This window comes from Macrobrachium nipponense, chromosome 42 (assembly GCF_015104395.2).
Source record: "Macrobrachium nipponense isolate FS-2020 chromosome 42, ASM1510439v2, whole genome shotgun sequence".
Lineage (NCBI taxonomy): Eukaryota > Metazoa > Arthropoda > Malacostraca > Decapoda > Palaemonidae > Macrobrachium > Macrobrachium nipponense.
In genome coordinates, this window is record NC_061103.1 from 31,135,437 (window position 1) to 31,152,056 (window position 16,620).

General features: G+C 34.4%; 1 protein-coding gene across 1 annotated transcript in view; it reads left to right on the top strand.

Annotated features, from left to right (window-relative positions):
* The first annotated feature begins 471 nt into the window (after positions 1 to 471).
* The window catches only part of LOC135213048 (spondin-2-like), a 55,861-nt gene continuing 39,712 nt past the window's right edge, over positions 472 to 16,620 (top strand). Inside the window, exon 1 of the mRNA XM_064246878.1 lies at positions 472 to 1,352. Coding sequence (XP_064102948.1) covers positions 1,154 to 1,352 — 199 coding nt within the window. The 5' untranslated portion in view covers positions 472 to 1,153. The remainder of the gene's footprint in view (positions 1,353 to 16,620) is intronic.

Genomic DNA, 16,620 nt, shown 5'->3' on the forward strand with positions numbered 1-16,620 from the left:
TGGAGCGTGCTCTCATGAGAGGTAGAGAGAGAGGGGGGAGGGGTGGGGAGGGGGTGTGGGGGTGGTTTGGGCTGGGAGGGAGGGAAGGAGGGAGGGTGGTTGGTAGGGGTTGATAAAACCCCAGAGATCAAAAGTGGAGAGAGAGAGAGAGAGAGAGGTTAAAGGGAAAGGTTAAGCAAGATCATAAGTGTATGCATTCGGGGTCAAAGGTTTCTTTTTAAGATTAAAGGGGTCGAGGTGGGGAGGGCGGGTTGGGGATGGAGGGGGGGGAGGGATTTTGGGGGGGAGGGGGGAGTGAAGAAGAGGGATTACACAGATTGACCCTCGTAGGCGTGGAGTGGGGAGTTGGGGAAGGGGAATGGGGTTGGTTGTTCGAGGAGTAAGTGGGACGAGGAGTAGTAGTAGTGGTAGTAGTAGGAGGAGGAGGAGGAGGAGGAGGAGAGAGATAAGAGAAAAGGGAGTGCGTGTAAAGAAGAGACGCGAGAGAGGTTCCCGCAGATCCAACCATCAGTCATCGAAGCAGCCGTATCGCTCCCGAGGAGTCGAGAGCCGTAGTAGGATCCCGACACAGGACTCAAAAGCGAGCCACCCGGTGTCCTTAGAGAGCCACCTACGCTCCCTCGCCTTTTATCTAGCTGGTGGGACACCTGCTCCCCCTCCTCCCTCCTCCTCCTCCTCCTCCTCCTCCTCCTCCATCCACCGCCGCCTCCTGCTACGTCTTCCTGGCCATCTCGGTTTCCTTCAGGAGTCCAGTGTGCTCTCTCGCTCGTCATCGACAACACACGCCTCCTCCACCTCCTCCTCCGGCTGGCTGCTGCTGCTGTCTCACTCTGTCTGTCTGTCTGACTGTCTCCCTTCCGTCTCGTCTGCCCATGCTGGAAACTTTGCCACTGTCAGTCTCCGTTTGACCGGAACGTCGCCTCCTCTTGTCCTCACACATGAAGGCGCACCTACCCTTGATGTCAAGAATGCTTTCAGGTTTCTCGATCTTGAACTCTATTTATTAAACACCCGTAGCCGCTTGACAGTTCCACGGACTTAGATTTTATCTGTCCACGCACACTGACACAACTGTCAGCGCCTCGTCCTGACAGTCTATTCCTGAGTTGACTGTCTACTATAGTAGACCTTTCGGACGCAACCGGGTACCATCATGGCTCTCCCGTCCTTCACGTTCCTCTTGGCCGCGGTGGTCCTCCTGCAGGTGTGCTGCCAAGGGGCCGTTGGAAGCACCTGCGATCCTCATGTCCTAACGGTGTACAAAGTGCTAGTTCAAACCTTCTGGAGCCGAGATGTTTTCCCCAAACAGTATCCCGAGTGGAGACCTCCTGCCCAGTGGTCTAAGGTTGTAGGTGAGTAAAGCATTTCAATTTATTCTCTCCCGTTCTCTTGTTCTCAGCATCTCTGTGGCATGTCAGGGGTCGAGATGCTTAACTTTCATTAGGGATTAGTTCAGTTTCCATATACTATTGTCTTAAGTATCATTAAGTTCCTTTTTGATGATCAGACTATCATTTTGTTATCTGTGTAGATTCTATAATATTTCAGGCAGTTTATAATTTTGTTTCATGTTTTCAATAATCCTCATTTTGCAAATTTCAGTTGTACCCTGATTCTCAATATTTATCCTTTCAAAAGAAACTCTTTTTCGTATTTCAGTTTGGAGGTCCGAATTAATATTTGTTTGAGACTTGATTTAAAAACTTCTTATAATGCAGATATTTTATTCAAGTAAGAGTTAAAACACTTTTTGTTACAAGTTACATTTCAGTAGCTTTGTTCGTATAATCATCACGTTTTTTATTGCTTCATGATTTAAAATCAAACACACACACAAAAATATATATATATATATATAATATATATATATATATATATATATATATATATATATATAATATATATATATATATATATATATATATATATATAGTTATTTAACTAAGAATCCTAAAAAAAAGTAGCTAAGGTAGTAAAAAGCTAAAAAAATAAGTTTGGACTGAAACTCTCTCTCACTCTCTCTCTCTCTCTCATCTCTCTCTCTCTCTCTCTCTCGCGTTTGGCTTTCATCATCCTTCAAAGAAAAAATGCATTTCCTTGGCAGGTATATATATATATATGTTTATACACTTATTTGCTTATGCATTTTGGAGTCCGGGAAGGAAAGATCTATTGCAAAGAAAAGAACCTTGTTTATATATACATATATATTATATATATATATATATATATATATATATATATATGTGTGTTGTGTGTGTGTGTGTGTGTGTGTGTGTGTGTGTGTTTTCATGATAGTTTTCATTCGGCAGTTTCTCACCCGTCTAAGATTTTCCTCGTCGTGTTCATTAATTCGAAACAACAACAAATGCACTTATTCTCACTTGACATATCAAAGTTAATTCCCCTTCAACATGCAATGAGGTTAAACGCCCCGAGTTCAAGGAGTCTGTGACGAAAAATATAATGGGTTGGAGGAGGAATTGCGTGAGGAGAGGTTGCTTTAGGAGAGTGAGAGTGTGAGGTTACAGTACTGAGGTTTAAAGGGAAGTTGGTAAGATCCTAGGGACTGAGGTGGGGGGAAAAGAAGTTCCTTACGAAGGCGATGAAGAGGACGTTACAGAAAATGGTTTGTGCGTTCATCAGCCGTCTTTTTTTTTTCCTTTCTAAGCATGTGGGTCTGATAATGGGGAAATTTATGGGGTTGGGAAATCGCGTAGTATTGTGAAATGTTCACGTCGAAGATAATGAGGACTGTGATGATGTTTTTTCCAAAGTTAGGCTCTGAGGTTCATTTGTTAACCTCTATTGATTGATAAGGCAGCGTCTAACCTCTCCATCTGTGACTAAGTTTGGGGGTTATGAGCGTAGGATGCCCATATTTGAAACAGAGAAACGGCCAAAGAAAAGGGAAAAGTAAAATGAAATAAAGACGGAACGAAATAATAATGAATAATAAATGGTAAATGAATCAACAAAAGAAGGGAAGTACAGTTGAATATAGGTGAAAAATTTATAATAAAATATAAAAGAAATCAACGAATATATATTATATATATATATATATATATATAATATATAATATATGATCTATATACGTATATATACCTATATATACCTATATAGATATATATATATATATATATATATAATATATACGTATATATATATACTATATATTCGTTGATTTCTTTATATTTTATTATAAATTTTTCACCTATATTCAACTGTACTTCCCTTCTTTTGTTGATTCATTTACCATTTATTATTCATTATTATTTCGTTCCGTCTTTATTTCATTTTACTTTTCCCTTTTCTTTGGCCGTTTTCTCTGTTTCAAATATGGCATCCCTACGCTCATAACCCCCAAACTTAGTCACATATATATATATATATATATATATATATATATATATATATATATATATATATAAGTATATATATATATATATATATATATATATATATATATATATATATACACACACATAATTATATGTATATATATGTACATGTAATTGAAAAAATTAAGACATTGGTACAAGACGCTTAAAAAGAGTCATTTCAACCTCACCTAAGCTACAGGAATGTGTCACGCGAGGTTCATTTTCCCAAACCACCCCACAGAATGGGGTTCTAAGGTTCATTAACCCATCCCCAACCCCTTGCCGGCGTCTAACGACTTCATTTGGCGTTTTGAAAACTGTCCACGGGGCTGGTATGGGGGCTGGTATGGGGGCTGCCTGGTAGTTTCATCAAACCGTGTTTTCACAAACAGGGTTTGCGAGATCGGTGCTTGTTTGTGTTTGTGTAAGAGATTAGGTTGAATCGTTATAAGCGTTCGCCGATATGTGCTGTTTGTTTTTATCGCCTTAATGAAATTTTTGCATGAGTTTGTGTGTGTGTTTATGTGTGTGTTTCTCTGTGTGTTGTTAACATTCCTGGCATATCTGCGAAACAAAATCCTTATTTATGCAGTCGTTCAAACCTAGAATTTTTATTAATGTTACAAAGTAAATGCCATTTTTGTTACTTTCATTAATTTTACTAATATTATTTGCCGCAAAAGGCTGTTATTATTATTATTATTATTATTATTATTATTATTATTATTATTATTATTATTATTATTATTATTTTTATTATTATTGTCATTATTATTATATCCATTATTATTAATACCATGCTTTTGTAAACCACATTGAGTAATTGAATAAGGTGAGTAGGACAAATGCTTGCAAGCATCTAGATGCTTTTAAAATGAGACTTTCGATGATGATGATATTATTAAGATTATTGCAAATCAAGCACAGTCCACCACTGACAGATTGAATTAAATTAAATTGAGTTAAATGAAACCAAATTAGATTAAATTCACAGTATATTACTAACAGGCTAAATTAAATTAAATTAGAATTAAATTCGATTAATCAAAAGTCTATTGTTGACTGGATAAATTGAATTAAAGTAAATTAAATTAAATTAAAATTCTATAATTGACAGGCTAAGTTGAATTGAATGACATTAAATTAGGTTAAATTAAAAGTCTACTAATGACAGGCTAATTAAAATATTACTGACAGGCTAAATTAAATTAAATTAAATTAAATGACAGTAAATTATGTTAGTTTACAAGGTAATGTAGAGAAAAGACCTATGATATATTTCTTCTCATTCATTTTCACATGCATGACTTATAGCAATAATAAAAATAAGTTTTCGATGACGTCATGGATAATAAAACGACTTGACATTGAGATATGCCAGGAATATTAAAACACCCACACCCACATTCATGCAAAAAGCTCATTAAAGTAATTCACGTGTCGTCATAATCATCATATAACTAAACAAATAGACAAAAATAGAGAATTTCATTTAAGGAATTCATGTATCACCATAATCATCATATTATAAAAAAAATAGACATAAATAAACGAAAAATAAACAGGAAAAGAACAAATGAAACAGCTTAAAGAATTATGCAGAGAAGTACATAATAAAGATGTCAAGACCAGGAAGCAAGGGAGAGAGTAATGACAGCGTGAATAATAAAAGAATAATAATGACGAAATCCTTAAATGCACAGTCAGTCCTCAAGTGCATATTATAACAACATGCAACAAGCGGTTCTGTCTGGAATCTTACCATAGAAGTGAGCACTGAACCGTGCTGAGAGGCACGTATGTATGTATTGTATGTATAATTATATATATATATATATATATATATATATATATAGAATATATGTATGTAAGTAAGATGTATGTATTATGTATATATATATATACTATATATATATATATATATATATATATATTATATATATATATATATATATATTATATATATCGACATATAACACCAGATAAGTACAGACCAATATATATATACATATATATGTTTATATTAAATTATATATATATATATATATATATATATATATATATATATATATACTATATATATATATATATATATATATATTATACATCCGTAAATTGCATGTTCTTCTGTATCTGGGAGGGAATTTTATATTTGAATAATTTAAAACTTATTCATTATTCTTATATACTTATTATCTTAATTCTCATAATAAACAAACTGTATTATAACCTTTACTGACTTAAAATACTATATTTTATAACTCGAGGGAGCAAAGAAACATTATTCAATATTAAGATGAGGATCAACTTCACCACCAATTTCTTCTTCTTCTTCTTCTTCTTCTTCTTCTTCTTCTTCTTCTTCTTCTTCGTCTTCTTCTTCTTCTTCAAGTTGAGAAATGCACCCCGGTAAGCTTAGACATGTGGCCTTGAGAGCTGTATAAAGAGACAGCTGTTTTACTGTTGTTTTTTTCCGTTCACGCGTTTGTCTTGTTATTACGGGTTTGTCTTTGTTGTTGCGTGTTTATCTTTCCTCTCAAGTCTTCATCTTAATAATGATCACACGTTTATCTTTATTATTATATTCTTATATTGTTTATGACATGTTTTTCTTTATTATTAAACGTTTATTTTCATTGCGTAATCATCACATGTTTTTCTTTATTATATTTTTTTCTTAAATGTTACATGTTTATCACTCTTCTTAAATGTTAATCGTAATTATTACATGTTTATCTTTCTTATTATATTACCTTAATTATCACATTTTTGTGCTTTATTAATAAATGTTTATCTTAATTGCTTAATTATCACATGTTTTTCTTTATTTTGACATGTTTATCTTAGTTGTTACATTTTTATCTTTCTTCTTAAATGTTTATCGTAATCATTACATTTTATCGTGGTTATTACATTGTTTTATTATCATATATATGTTTATATTTATCGTCCCTTGATTATCATTATTTTATTTCGTCGTTAAAAACAAATCTTTTGTACTTCAAGGTCATTCACCCTCAGTGCCATTAACCTGACCGTTGATAAACCTTTTCTTGTCTTCATTTGTTTATTGAGTGACGAGTGTGCGCATTCCTACTTTCACAGAGCATTTCAGATAAAAAAAAGAGGTTGTTAAATAAGATTGAAAATATTTATCAAATATGAAATGCTTGCATTGTAACGTAAATGATTTAATTTCACTTAGTCACTTTGAGATGGATATGAAATGCTTGCATTGAAACGTAAATGATTCCATTTATATTCAATCAAACCGACATGGATATATTTGCATGAATTAATACAAACATGAGGGAATGCTTTTCCGTGCCTTCGAATTTTACAAGTTGCTTATTTAAAGCCTCTTGTCGTCCTTTTCCGTTCGTGAATTTTTTTTTTTTTCTTTTGGAAGTTCATTATATCACTTGAAATATTTATTTTAATTTATCTCGGTGTATATTTTTATTTCGACGATCTTTTTTTCTTACAAGTTGTTTATTTAAAGAATCCCTTCTGAAGTCCTTTTCCGTTTGTGAATATTTTTCTTTTTTTGTTTTCAAGTCGTTAATTATATCACCTGAAATATTTATTTTAATTCATCGTGATAAAATAACGATTCCTGTAATTTCCATGGGTAATGGGTAATCCCCACTTCTATTTATCCCGCTTTCTTGTAATTAATGAAATTTGGGAAATTCATTGCGATAGGATTTGGTCAGAACAAACCATAAAACGGCCAAAATGTCAAAAGATGATTTAATAGCTGTAGAAATGAATAATGTAAATTGTCTTAATTAAACTTAAGGGAAAATGAGTAGCGTAATTTATCTTAATAGAAATGAATAATGTAATTTGCCTTAATTAAACTACATTTTCGTAAACTTAATAGAAAATGAATAACGTAAATTATTTTAACTTAATAGAAATGAATAATGTAATTTGTCGTAATTAAACTTTACATTTTCCTAAACTTAATAGAAAATGAATAACGTAATTTATCTTGACTTAATAGAAATGAATAATGTAACTTGTCTCACTTAAACTTTACGTTTTCCTAAACTTAATAGAAAATGAGTAACGTAATTTATCTGAACTGAATACAAAGGAGTAATGTAATTTGTCTTAATATTAAACTTTACGGAAAATGGATAACGTAATTTATCCAAACTAGAATTAATAGATGATGAATCACGTAATTTATCATAACTAAATTCAATAGAAAATAAATAACGTGATTTGTTCTGAACTAAATTTAATAGGTGATAGATAAAGTAATTTATTATAAAATAGAATCAGCAGATAATGGTATTCCTTCTCGAGGTAAAATTCCCAAGTCCTCCCAAAGTCATCTCAGGGAAACGCCCCCTTGGCCAAAATAAACCTAGGCAGTCTTCCTTCTCGAGCGGTTTCCTATCGTTCGTCATTATTACGGGCTGCTCTATGAGCAAGAGCCCGTGCTGGCATAAGGTCAGAAGCGAAGACCTTATATAGCTATTAAAAAAAACTTTCTTCTTTTCTTCCTTCTCTGTTCTCCTTTCGTCAGCTAAGTTTTTGTGTGTTTCTTTTTATTTTCGAAGAAACTGTAGAATTTCTCAGAAATGTGATGCGTGTCATCACGACAGCTTAGCATTTTAAATATTTCCGTATATTTCATTTTCTCCAGTGTGAAATAAAGGAAATAATTGTATACTATTTCGGAGACGACAATGTAAGATATTGTCATGCTATTTTCTATATATTTCATTTTCTCCAGTATGAAATAAAAAGAAAAAATATAGTTTTTATACTATTTCTGGGACGACAATGTAAGTTCTATATATTTCATTTTAACCAGTATGAAATAAAAAGAAACAATATATTTTATATACATTCGAAGACGACAAGTAAGATCTTGTCATGATTTCATTTTTATCCAGTATGAAATTAAAAGAAATAATATATTTTATATACTATTTCGGAGACGACACGTTTGAAATTTTAAGAGCAGATAGGGGAATCCTTTTTGTATCACTAGAATTTGAAATAACTCCATTTTACCTCAAAATGATCCAGGCTTCTGAAGAATTTGTTGAGTAAAAATCAATTTTACGCTCTCACTTGGAGCGTTTCTTTCTGTTGATGTCATATTAGGATTGGCGCTGTTGCGTTTCGATATTTATGCAAAAATTAGTACAAAGAAAAAAAACTTACTTTTATTTTTAGCTTACTCGGGGAGTAAATCTACAATCTACTTTGTTGTTGTTGTTGCTGTTGTTGTTCTCGTTGGTGGTGGGTGAGGGTGGGGGCGCTGTTAGGAAAGCCCTAAATGGACAAACCTAAAAAGTTCTAAAAAAGGTGTTTCGGGTTGAGTTAAAGATACAGGAATTTTAGGATAGGATAATTTATGATTTGTTTAATAGTATGAAAATGGAAAAAATAAGTAATGGGCATGTTAAACAGTACAGAACAATTATTTCTTATAAAAAGCTAATATATTTTAATTTTCGTTGGTGAACCAACACTCTATTTGACCGTAGATTTTAGCAGCGCCCCACCCCAACCCAAGGAAGCTGAAGGTCGGATCACGCCTCGTTTTTAAATAAAGACAGGGTGTATTCAAAATTGCTTTTTGAATTATGAAAAGAGTTGATGTTCTGAAATTTAAGATTGAGAATTTAAAAAAAAAATGTACAAAATTCCATATCGCGTGAGCGAAAGGGAAAATGTAATGATATGATTTTATTAGTTTAATGCACAAAATATATTTAAGTTAAACGAAAGTGAAACTGAAACGTGTGGGATATTGTGTACGTCTCATTAGGTTGTTAATTCAAGTAACCTTAGTAATGGCTCCAAATTCTTATCTAATAATATACAATTGAATCCTTTTCATAGGCCATGTAACGCCTGCAACAGTAATAATAAAGGTAAATAAAAATTAACGATTCTTGCAATAACATACGAAGAAGTTGAAGCAAATCACATGTCATATTTTATGATTCAATATACAATAGATTCCTTTTCTGAATCCGGCAACGCCTTTAAAAAAAGTAATATAATAACGATAAATACAAAATTAATATTCTTGTAACAACATGCGAAGAAACTGAAGTGAATCACACAGGTCATATTATATATTTTTTCTTTTTCTGAAACCATACAACGCCTTTAAATAATAGTAATATCATAAAAATCAATACAAACCAAAGATTCTTGCGATAACACGCGCAGAACTTGAACCAGATCACAGGTCACATTTTATGGCTTCTGGGCGGACCCTCCCGAATTTAACGATCGTCAAAAAACGCCCGAAAGTGGGCTGAAGGTCATTCTTCCTTTGTAGGTTAATTATGATCTCGGGCTCTTCGTCTTGATCAGTTGAAGATGACCCACGTGACCCCATTAGAGGAATTATGGATCGGGGTTCATTTCTTTATTAGACAGAATCGATCTCAGATGCGCACCTTTGCGGAGACGCTGGGAGAAGTCGTTGGAAGTCGCAAGATCTTTTATCTATAATTTTTTTTATTTAACTTGAATTTCTAATTTTTAGGGTTTACATTTTTTGTATTCAACTTGAATATCTAATTTTTGGGCTTTATGTTTTTGGTATTTAAATTGAATATCTAATTTTTGGGGTTTACGTTTTATTTATTCAACTTAACTATTTAATTTTGGGGGTTTATGTTTTTGGTATTTAACTTGAATTTCTAATTTTTGAGGTTTATATTTTTTGTATTTAACTTGAATTTTTTATTTTGCGGGTTTATATTTTTTGTATTTAACCTGGAATCCGAATTTTTGGGGTTTATATTTTTTGTAACTTGAAATTATAATTTTTGTGGTTTATATTTTTGGTATTTAACTTTAATTCATAATTTTTGATGTTTAATATTTTTGGTATATAACTTAATTTATAGTTTTGGGACTGTATGTTTTTGGTATTTAACTTGAATTTATAATTTTTGGTGTATAATATTTTTGGTATTTAACTTGAATTTCTCATTTTATGGGGGTTTATATATTTTTTTTTATTTACCTTCAATTTATATTTTTTGCGATATCTTATATTTCTGTAACTTTTTTTAATCTCGTATCGATAAGAAATTAAACACGGACTGTTTACCAAGGTTGGTTGTTGGATTTGTTCCTTCATTATTTTCGCATTAACTCATTCCGATAAATTCATTTATTTGACTTATTTATCTATAGAATTGATTTATTCAACACAGTACCTAATTTCTGTAATGATCATTGAAATCTTAGATGAGTTTTACGAATTAAAAAATAAAAATAAAGTTAGTTTTTAGAAATTATTTTAACAGGATTCCCTCACATGCTGACATGCCTTTGTATGTGTGTGTGTATATATATATATATATATATATATATATATATATATATATATATATATATATATATATACATATATATATATATGTATGTATGTATGTATATATATATATATATATATATATATATATATATATATATATATATATATATATATATATATATATATATACATTAACCTACAAATGTCCTTTAATATCCAATTCGCTCTACCTCGGAATTAATATATTTCCGTATATTGTTAACCAAAGGGGAATTATTTTTAGTTGATAATGATTTCGTCCTCTCTTGGATTCGAACCAGCGGACAGCGGAGAAATCAGGACTTCAGTGAGTTATCGACTCGGCCAACAAGCGAATCACGGTGATGTGATAAAAATTCATATTTATATATATGTATATATAAATATATGTTTATATATGTGCGTGTTTATGTACGTACACATACATATAAAGTTATGCTGTTGGTCCCAGGTGCTACCGTATCGTCTGTGCTTTTTTCTGTGCACATGTTTTGTGGCCGTTTCAATCCATCAAAAAGCATAATCCCCTGACAGACGAGCGCAATGAAAAAAAAGAAAGAAAGAAAAAGAAGAAAGAGACATTCTCACACCCCATAACCAACCAACTGTAAACACAATTAATGACTCTAATAGCATCCCTGATTATGTAAGGCATAAAGTTCTAAGCTAAAACAGAAAGGAAAAAAGAGCAACAGATATTTATAAATTAATATAGCCGAGACGACCATCTGCTCACTTAAAGGTTATCAGCGCTAAGTGGAAGAAAAAAAAGAAGAAGAAGAAGAAGAGGAACGTGACACTCGAGCTTCACGAGTTGTAGAGCGTCATTCGACCGCCCGCAGCTGTTATAAATAACAATTAATGATGTTCGGGAGGATTAAGAGGGGGAATCGGACGCGGCGCTTCAAGGTCGCAAGCACCCAAACGGAATGGCGTAGGGGGGCTGGGGTGGGGGGTTGGGGGGGAGCTACTGGATCCCACGGAATTCGAAGTGTGGGAATGTCATTCTAAGTTTGCATTTTTTTTTTTTTTTTTTTTTGTGCGTGTCAACAAACGCTGTTGGTGTAGGGCTCTCGTGTATGCCAAGGCCGGCGGGGTCTGTTTGTGAATGCTGATGCTAGTGCGCATATACTCCCGCGCATGTTTGTGTGCTTGAATGCAAAAATGCAGACGTTGGCGGTTTTCGATTTCTTCTGTTTTGCCTGTCCTTCGCTGTTATGTCAGCTGTGGGGATTTCGAATTCAGACCAAAGGTAGACCAATAAGACATGAATAAGTTCCTCGTTGGACGAGTCGGTAGCTTGCTCAACCACCGATCTGCCAAGAAGGAATCAGAGGAATTTATTTCTGGTGATAGAATTTCGTTTCTTGATTGGTTTGGATCCCACAATAAGCTGTAGGTCCCGTTGCTAAGTAGCCAATTGGTTCCTAGTCACCTAAAAAATATCTAATCCTTCGGGCCAGCCCTAGGAGAGCTGTTAATCAGCTCAGTGGTCTGGTTAAACTAAGATACACTTAACTTAAGACATGAATAATAGAATAAATGAATAGATAAATCTAACGAAAATTGAGATGAATCTGAAAATTTATTCAGTATTTTAGTCATGAAATCATCAAAACGATTTTGACCATTATGAGAATGAAGCTATATGAAGAAAATTATGCGTTGGATAGATGGGTGGAGGGGAAAAATTTATATATAATGGAAGTCATGGTGGCTCCGTATGTAGTATATATACAGTATAGATAAGTTAATGATTAAGGAGAAATAGCAAAGATAGATGAGTTGGTAAACCCTAATCTACTTGGATGAGAACTATGAGATAGCAGTCTGAAAACATACTATATCAGCTGGTCCCTGGCATTAGTGGTAAGTGTCGTGGCATGCCACTCAGATGGTGCGGGTTTGTGTCTCTCCCTGGTCGATGCAAATTCACTAGCTCTGTATCATGATCAGTTACTGCTTCAGTGTGGGGTCTGCGATCGGAGGTTGAAACCAATATTCTTTGGAAGCTTGAATTTAAAGTCAATGGCCCCTGTGTGCTTGTTCCATGTGAACAGGTTTCATCTATTGAAATAGTGATAAATAATGAAAATAGGCAGAATTTTACAGAGGGCCTTATGTCACACGACGTTAGAAGCTATGGTGATTTCATACGTACCTTTTCTTGCCCTTTGTTGTTGAACCACGAACTATTACCTTATTCTGTCTCTCCGAACGTAATGCTTTAATTAGTTTAATATCTGCAACTGTAAGAGTGCCATCGACCACTTTTCATTTCCAACAGAGCCAGCACCTCTTTCGATCACATTCCCTATATCTCGTCTTGTTTGATTAGGCCGAGTTCATAGGTTTATCCTTGACCTCTTACACCTTTCATCACCTTACCACACTGACGGACCTCCTAAAAGCAAGAGACCGTGCTGGCATCTGGCCAGCCTAATCTATACCACCAGCCAACCTAACACTTCAGTCGTTACATGACCTAGAGCCATCAGTAACAGACGTGGTCTTAGTCTTACCAGGGATTTGTCTTTGAAGCGACACCCATTCAAAGTCGATGCATATGAGCTGGTAATAGTATTAGTAGTTATTTGCCTTTGAAACATCTCCCATTCAAGACGAAACTTAGGAGATATTTGTAACAGTAGTAGCAGTACTAGGAAGTTTTCTTTGAAACGGCTCTTAATACTAAACAGTAGTAATAGTAGTACTAGGGATTTGTTTTTAAAACGACTCCCATTCAAAGTCGATACATATGAGGTAGTAATAGTAGTAGTAATGTTTTGTCTTTGAAACGGCTCCCATTCAAGACTACACTCAGGAGCTATTAGTAACAGTAGCAATACTAGGGATTTGTCATTGAAACGGCGCCTAGTCGAAGACGACACAGGAGCTATAAGTAACATTAGTAGCAGTACCGGGATCTGTCTTTAAAACGGCTCCCATTCTGAGTCGTTACATATGAGCTGGTAATTGTAGTAGTAGTAGTGATTTGCCTTTGAAACGGCTCTTGAGGGAGTTGCCGTGGTCGAGGTGGAGATGGCTACCAACACCTCGGCCAGACTCTGTCATCTCGATTGACCAGCTGTCATAACACAAGCTTTATCCCTCTCTCTCTCTCTCTCTCTCTCTCTCTCTCTCTCTCTCTCTCTCTCTCTCTCTCTGCCTGTCCTTAGCTTCCTTGTTGCTAGTTCTATTTTCAGCTTTACCTTGCAAAGGTCGTCTGACTTGTTTTCCTTTGTTGATACTATTGCTTTGTCACTGTTCCTGTGAAGTGTAAATCTCTCTCTCGCTCTCTCTCTCTCTCTCTCATTCTGTTCCCTTGGTTACTTTTCAGTGTTGCTAGTAATTTCCTCATTATGTCTTCCATATTATGCCTAAACAACTTAACATATAGTAATAATAATATAATAATAATAATTTTAATTATTTTGAGAATAATTTCAGTGACTGATATACGTATATTATATATATATATATATATATATATATATATATATACTATATATATATATATAAAATGTATGTTAGGGTGTGGGTTGGTGTAGGTGCATGTGTGTGTGTGCCTATGTATGTATGTGTCTGTGTTGTGTATTCTATTTTAAAAGCAAGTAATGCATGTTGAGGAAATATTTAAATCTGGATTAATTAGATGGTTAAATTCATCATTCAAAAAAGAATAAAAAAGGGTGAAACCATGCTTAGTATCCCGGTCGAAGAGAGAGAAGTTACTGTGGTAACAGCCATAACTACTAAGTCGTATTTGTTTTGCGATTATGAATACTTTCTCTTCTTCTCCTTTTTTTTTTTTTTTTTTTTTTTTTTTTTTTTTGCGAAATTGCTGTTGGATTTAAGTGGATTATATTTAGATCACGGTTCGACTCCCCAGAGGTCAGGGTAGGATTAAGCTAAATATGTCTTAGCTATCTCAGTTTCTATTATATTCTATTGATGTGCGGTTTGTTGCGATAAAACGATTTTGTTATACTTTTCTTATTTTTAACGTGTCTTTATTTGTGTCAGTATCATGGATTTTACTATTTTTTTATGATGAGTTTTTTTTTTCTCTCTTACGTAGGTGGGGGTAAAAGGTTATATTTTTTTTCCACGAGATCATCCCTAAGATTTTACGCACCCCGTAAAAGTAGCTGATTAAAGAAACTGCCACTCACAAAATAAAGATCTCGGCCCTGTCCGCGTCCTCTGCCCCATTATACATTCGTGGGCTGCACAAAGAGAAACGCGACAGGCCGAGATAGCCTCGTGCTGCCTTGGCTTTATAAGAAAGGGTCCATTAGTACCATACTTGACACACCCACCTCCTCAACAAAGAATAATCGGAGCGCTAGATACGGCTGTCGCAATCATTTATTCCAACGGAGTCCTTTTTACGTCTTATTTTCACTTTTATTTCTCGTGTTTCCACTCTGCACTGCGATATCGAGTAACTTTGTCCGAACGCCTGACACGAGAAGGGAAGAACGAATGTATTATCTTGATTTAGAGCAACATAGGTCTAAGAGCGGACCACTCTCCTACCAACCTCTCTCCAGTATCCCTAAGAATGATTGCCCTTTAAAAACCCACTCGGGCTGATGAAGTCATTTTACCCTTCCGTAATGGCACCACAAACAATCGTGTCTCCAAACAGTTTTCCTCGGCATTCACGTAACGCTTCCGCGAGGGTACGTACACCTGCTAGACTAATGGGAGTCCGTTGATAAGAGAGGTATTGTGGTTTACTCCTCCGTTTGGACTAGAGATGGACCCGCCTTATTTCGCGTTGGGATACTTTTCTTGACGTTTCTCCACTGGATTCTGTGTTATATGTAAGAAACAAAATATATCCAGTTGACTTTGCAATAAAATGCAGTTTACAAACCATAAAGTTAGTCACATTTAGTCGCCCATAGAGCTAAGTTCCCGCCATTCTCTCTGGTGCACGGGTAACGTTCATTCACTGGAAATTTCGTCACCTTGACGATTGTGCATACAACCAAACGATTCCTGCGGGCCATATCAACTTTTTGTCATCAGCCCGAAACACAAACATCGGGGCAGTGACGTAACACCTGTCTCTCAGCGGCATTGTCCTTCGCACGGAAGGGCGCGAGACCTTGTTTCAGATCTTCAAACAAACAAAACGAACGCCTCCAGCGGTGTCCCTTGGGAGCGCTCTTCCGTAAACCTCTAAGCTAGGCGGGCTCAACTTTGACATGCGCTTAGCCTTAAAGGGAGTTGGGTGCGGATTGGCGGAAAATGAGATTTGTTTATGTTATCAAAGCTTTTATGATAATCGTGTTGTACATTAATCTCAATACGAAAGTTAAATGTGGGATTTTGATTGTCAAGTTCCATGGACGAATGTTTGTGACCGTTTTTTTCTAAACTGAAATTTGTGTTTTTTTTTTTTTTTTTTTTTTTTTTTTTTTTTTTGGTAGTTGGATTATCTTTTTTAAAAGGACTTCTAGAGGGATATCTAGACATCTGGTTTTAACGTTTACTGTATATTAATTTTTTTATATGACTCGTATAAGTAAATAAAAAAAAATTCAAATAGAAAGCGTGGGTCTATGAAATCTAATATTACTATAGAAATCTTGCCTGTAAGAAATGTTTTAACGACTCCATATAAGCTTCATAGTTTTCATACTTATGTTTTATGTCCAACTCTCTCTCTCTCTCTCTCTCTCTCTCTCTCTCTCTCTCTCTCTCTCTCTCTCCATACAAACATTCTATTCTTTGACAACCTCATTAGACACATTAATGGCTTTCTTTATTATTGTACCATAAGTTTAAGTGTACATTATGAACAGCATAACATAAATAATGATAATACTTGAGAACTTTAAAGTCCCAATAATCTTTAAAAGGAAAACT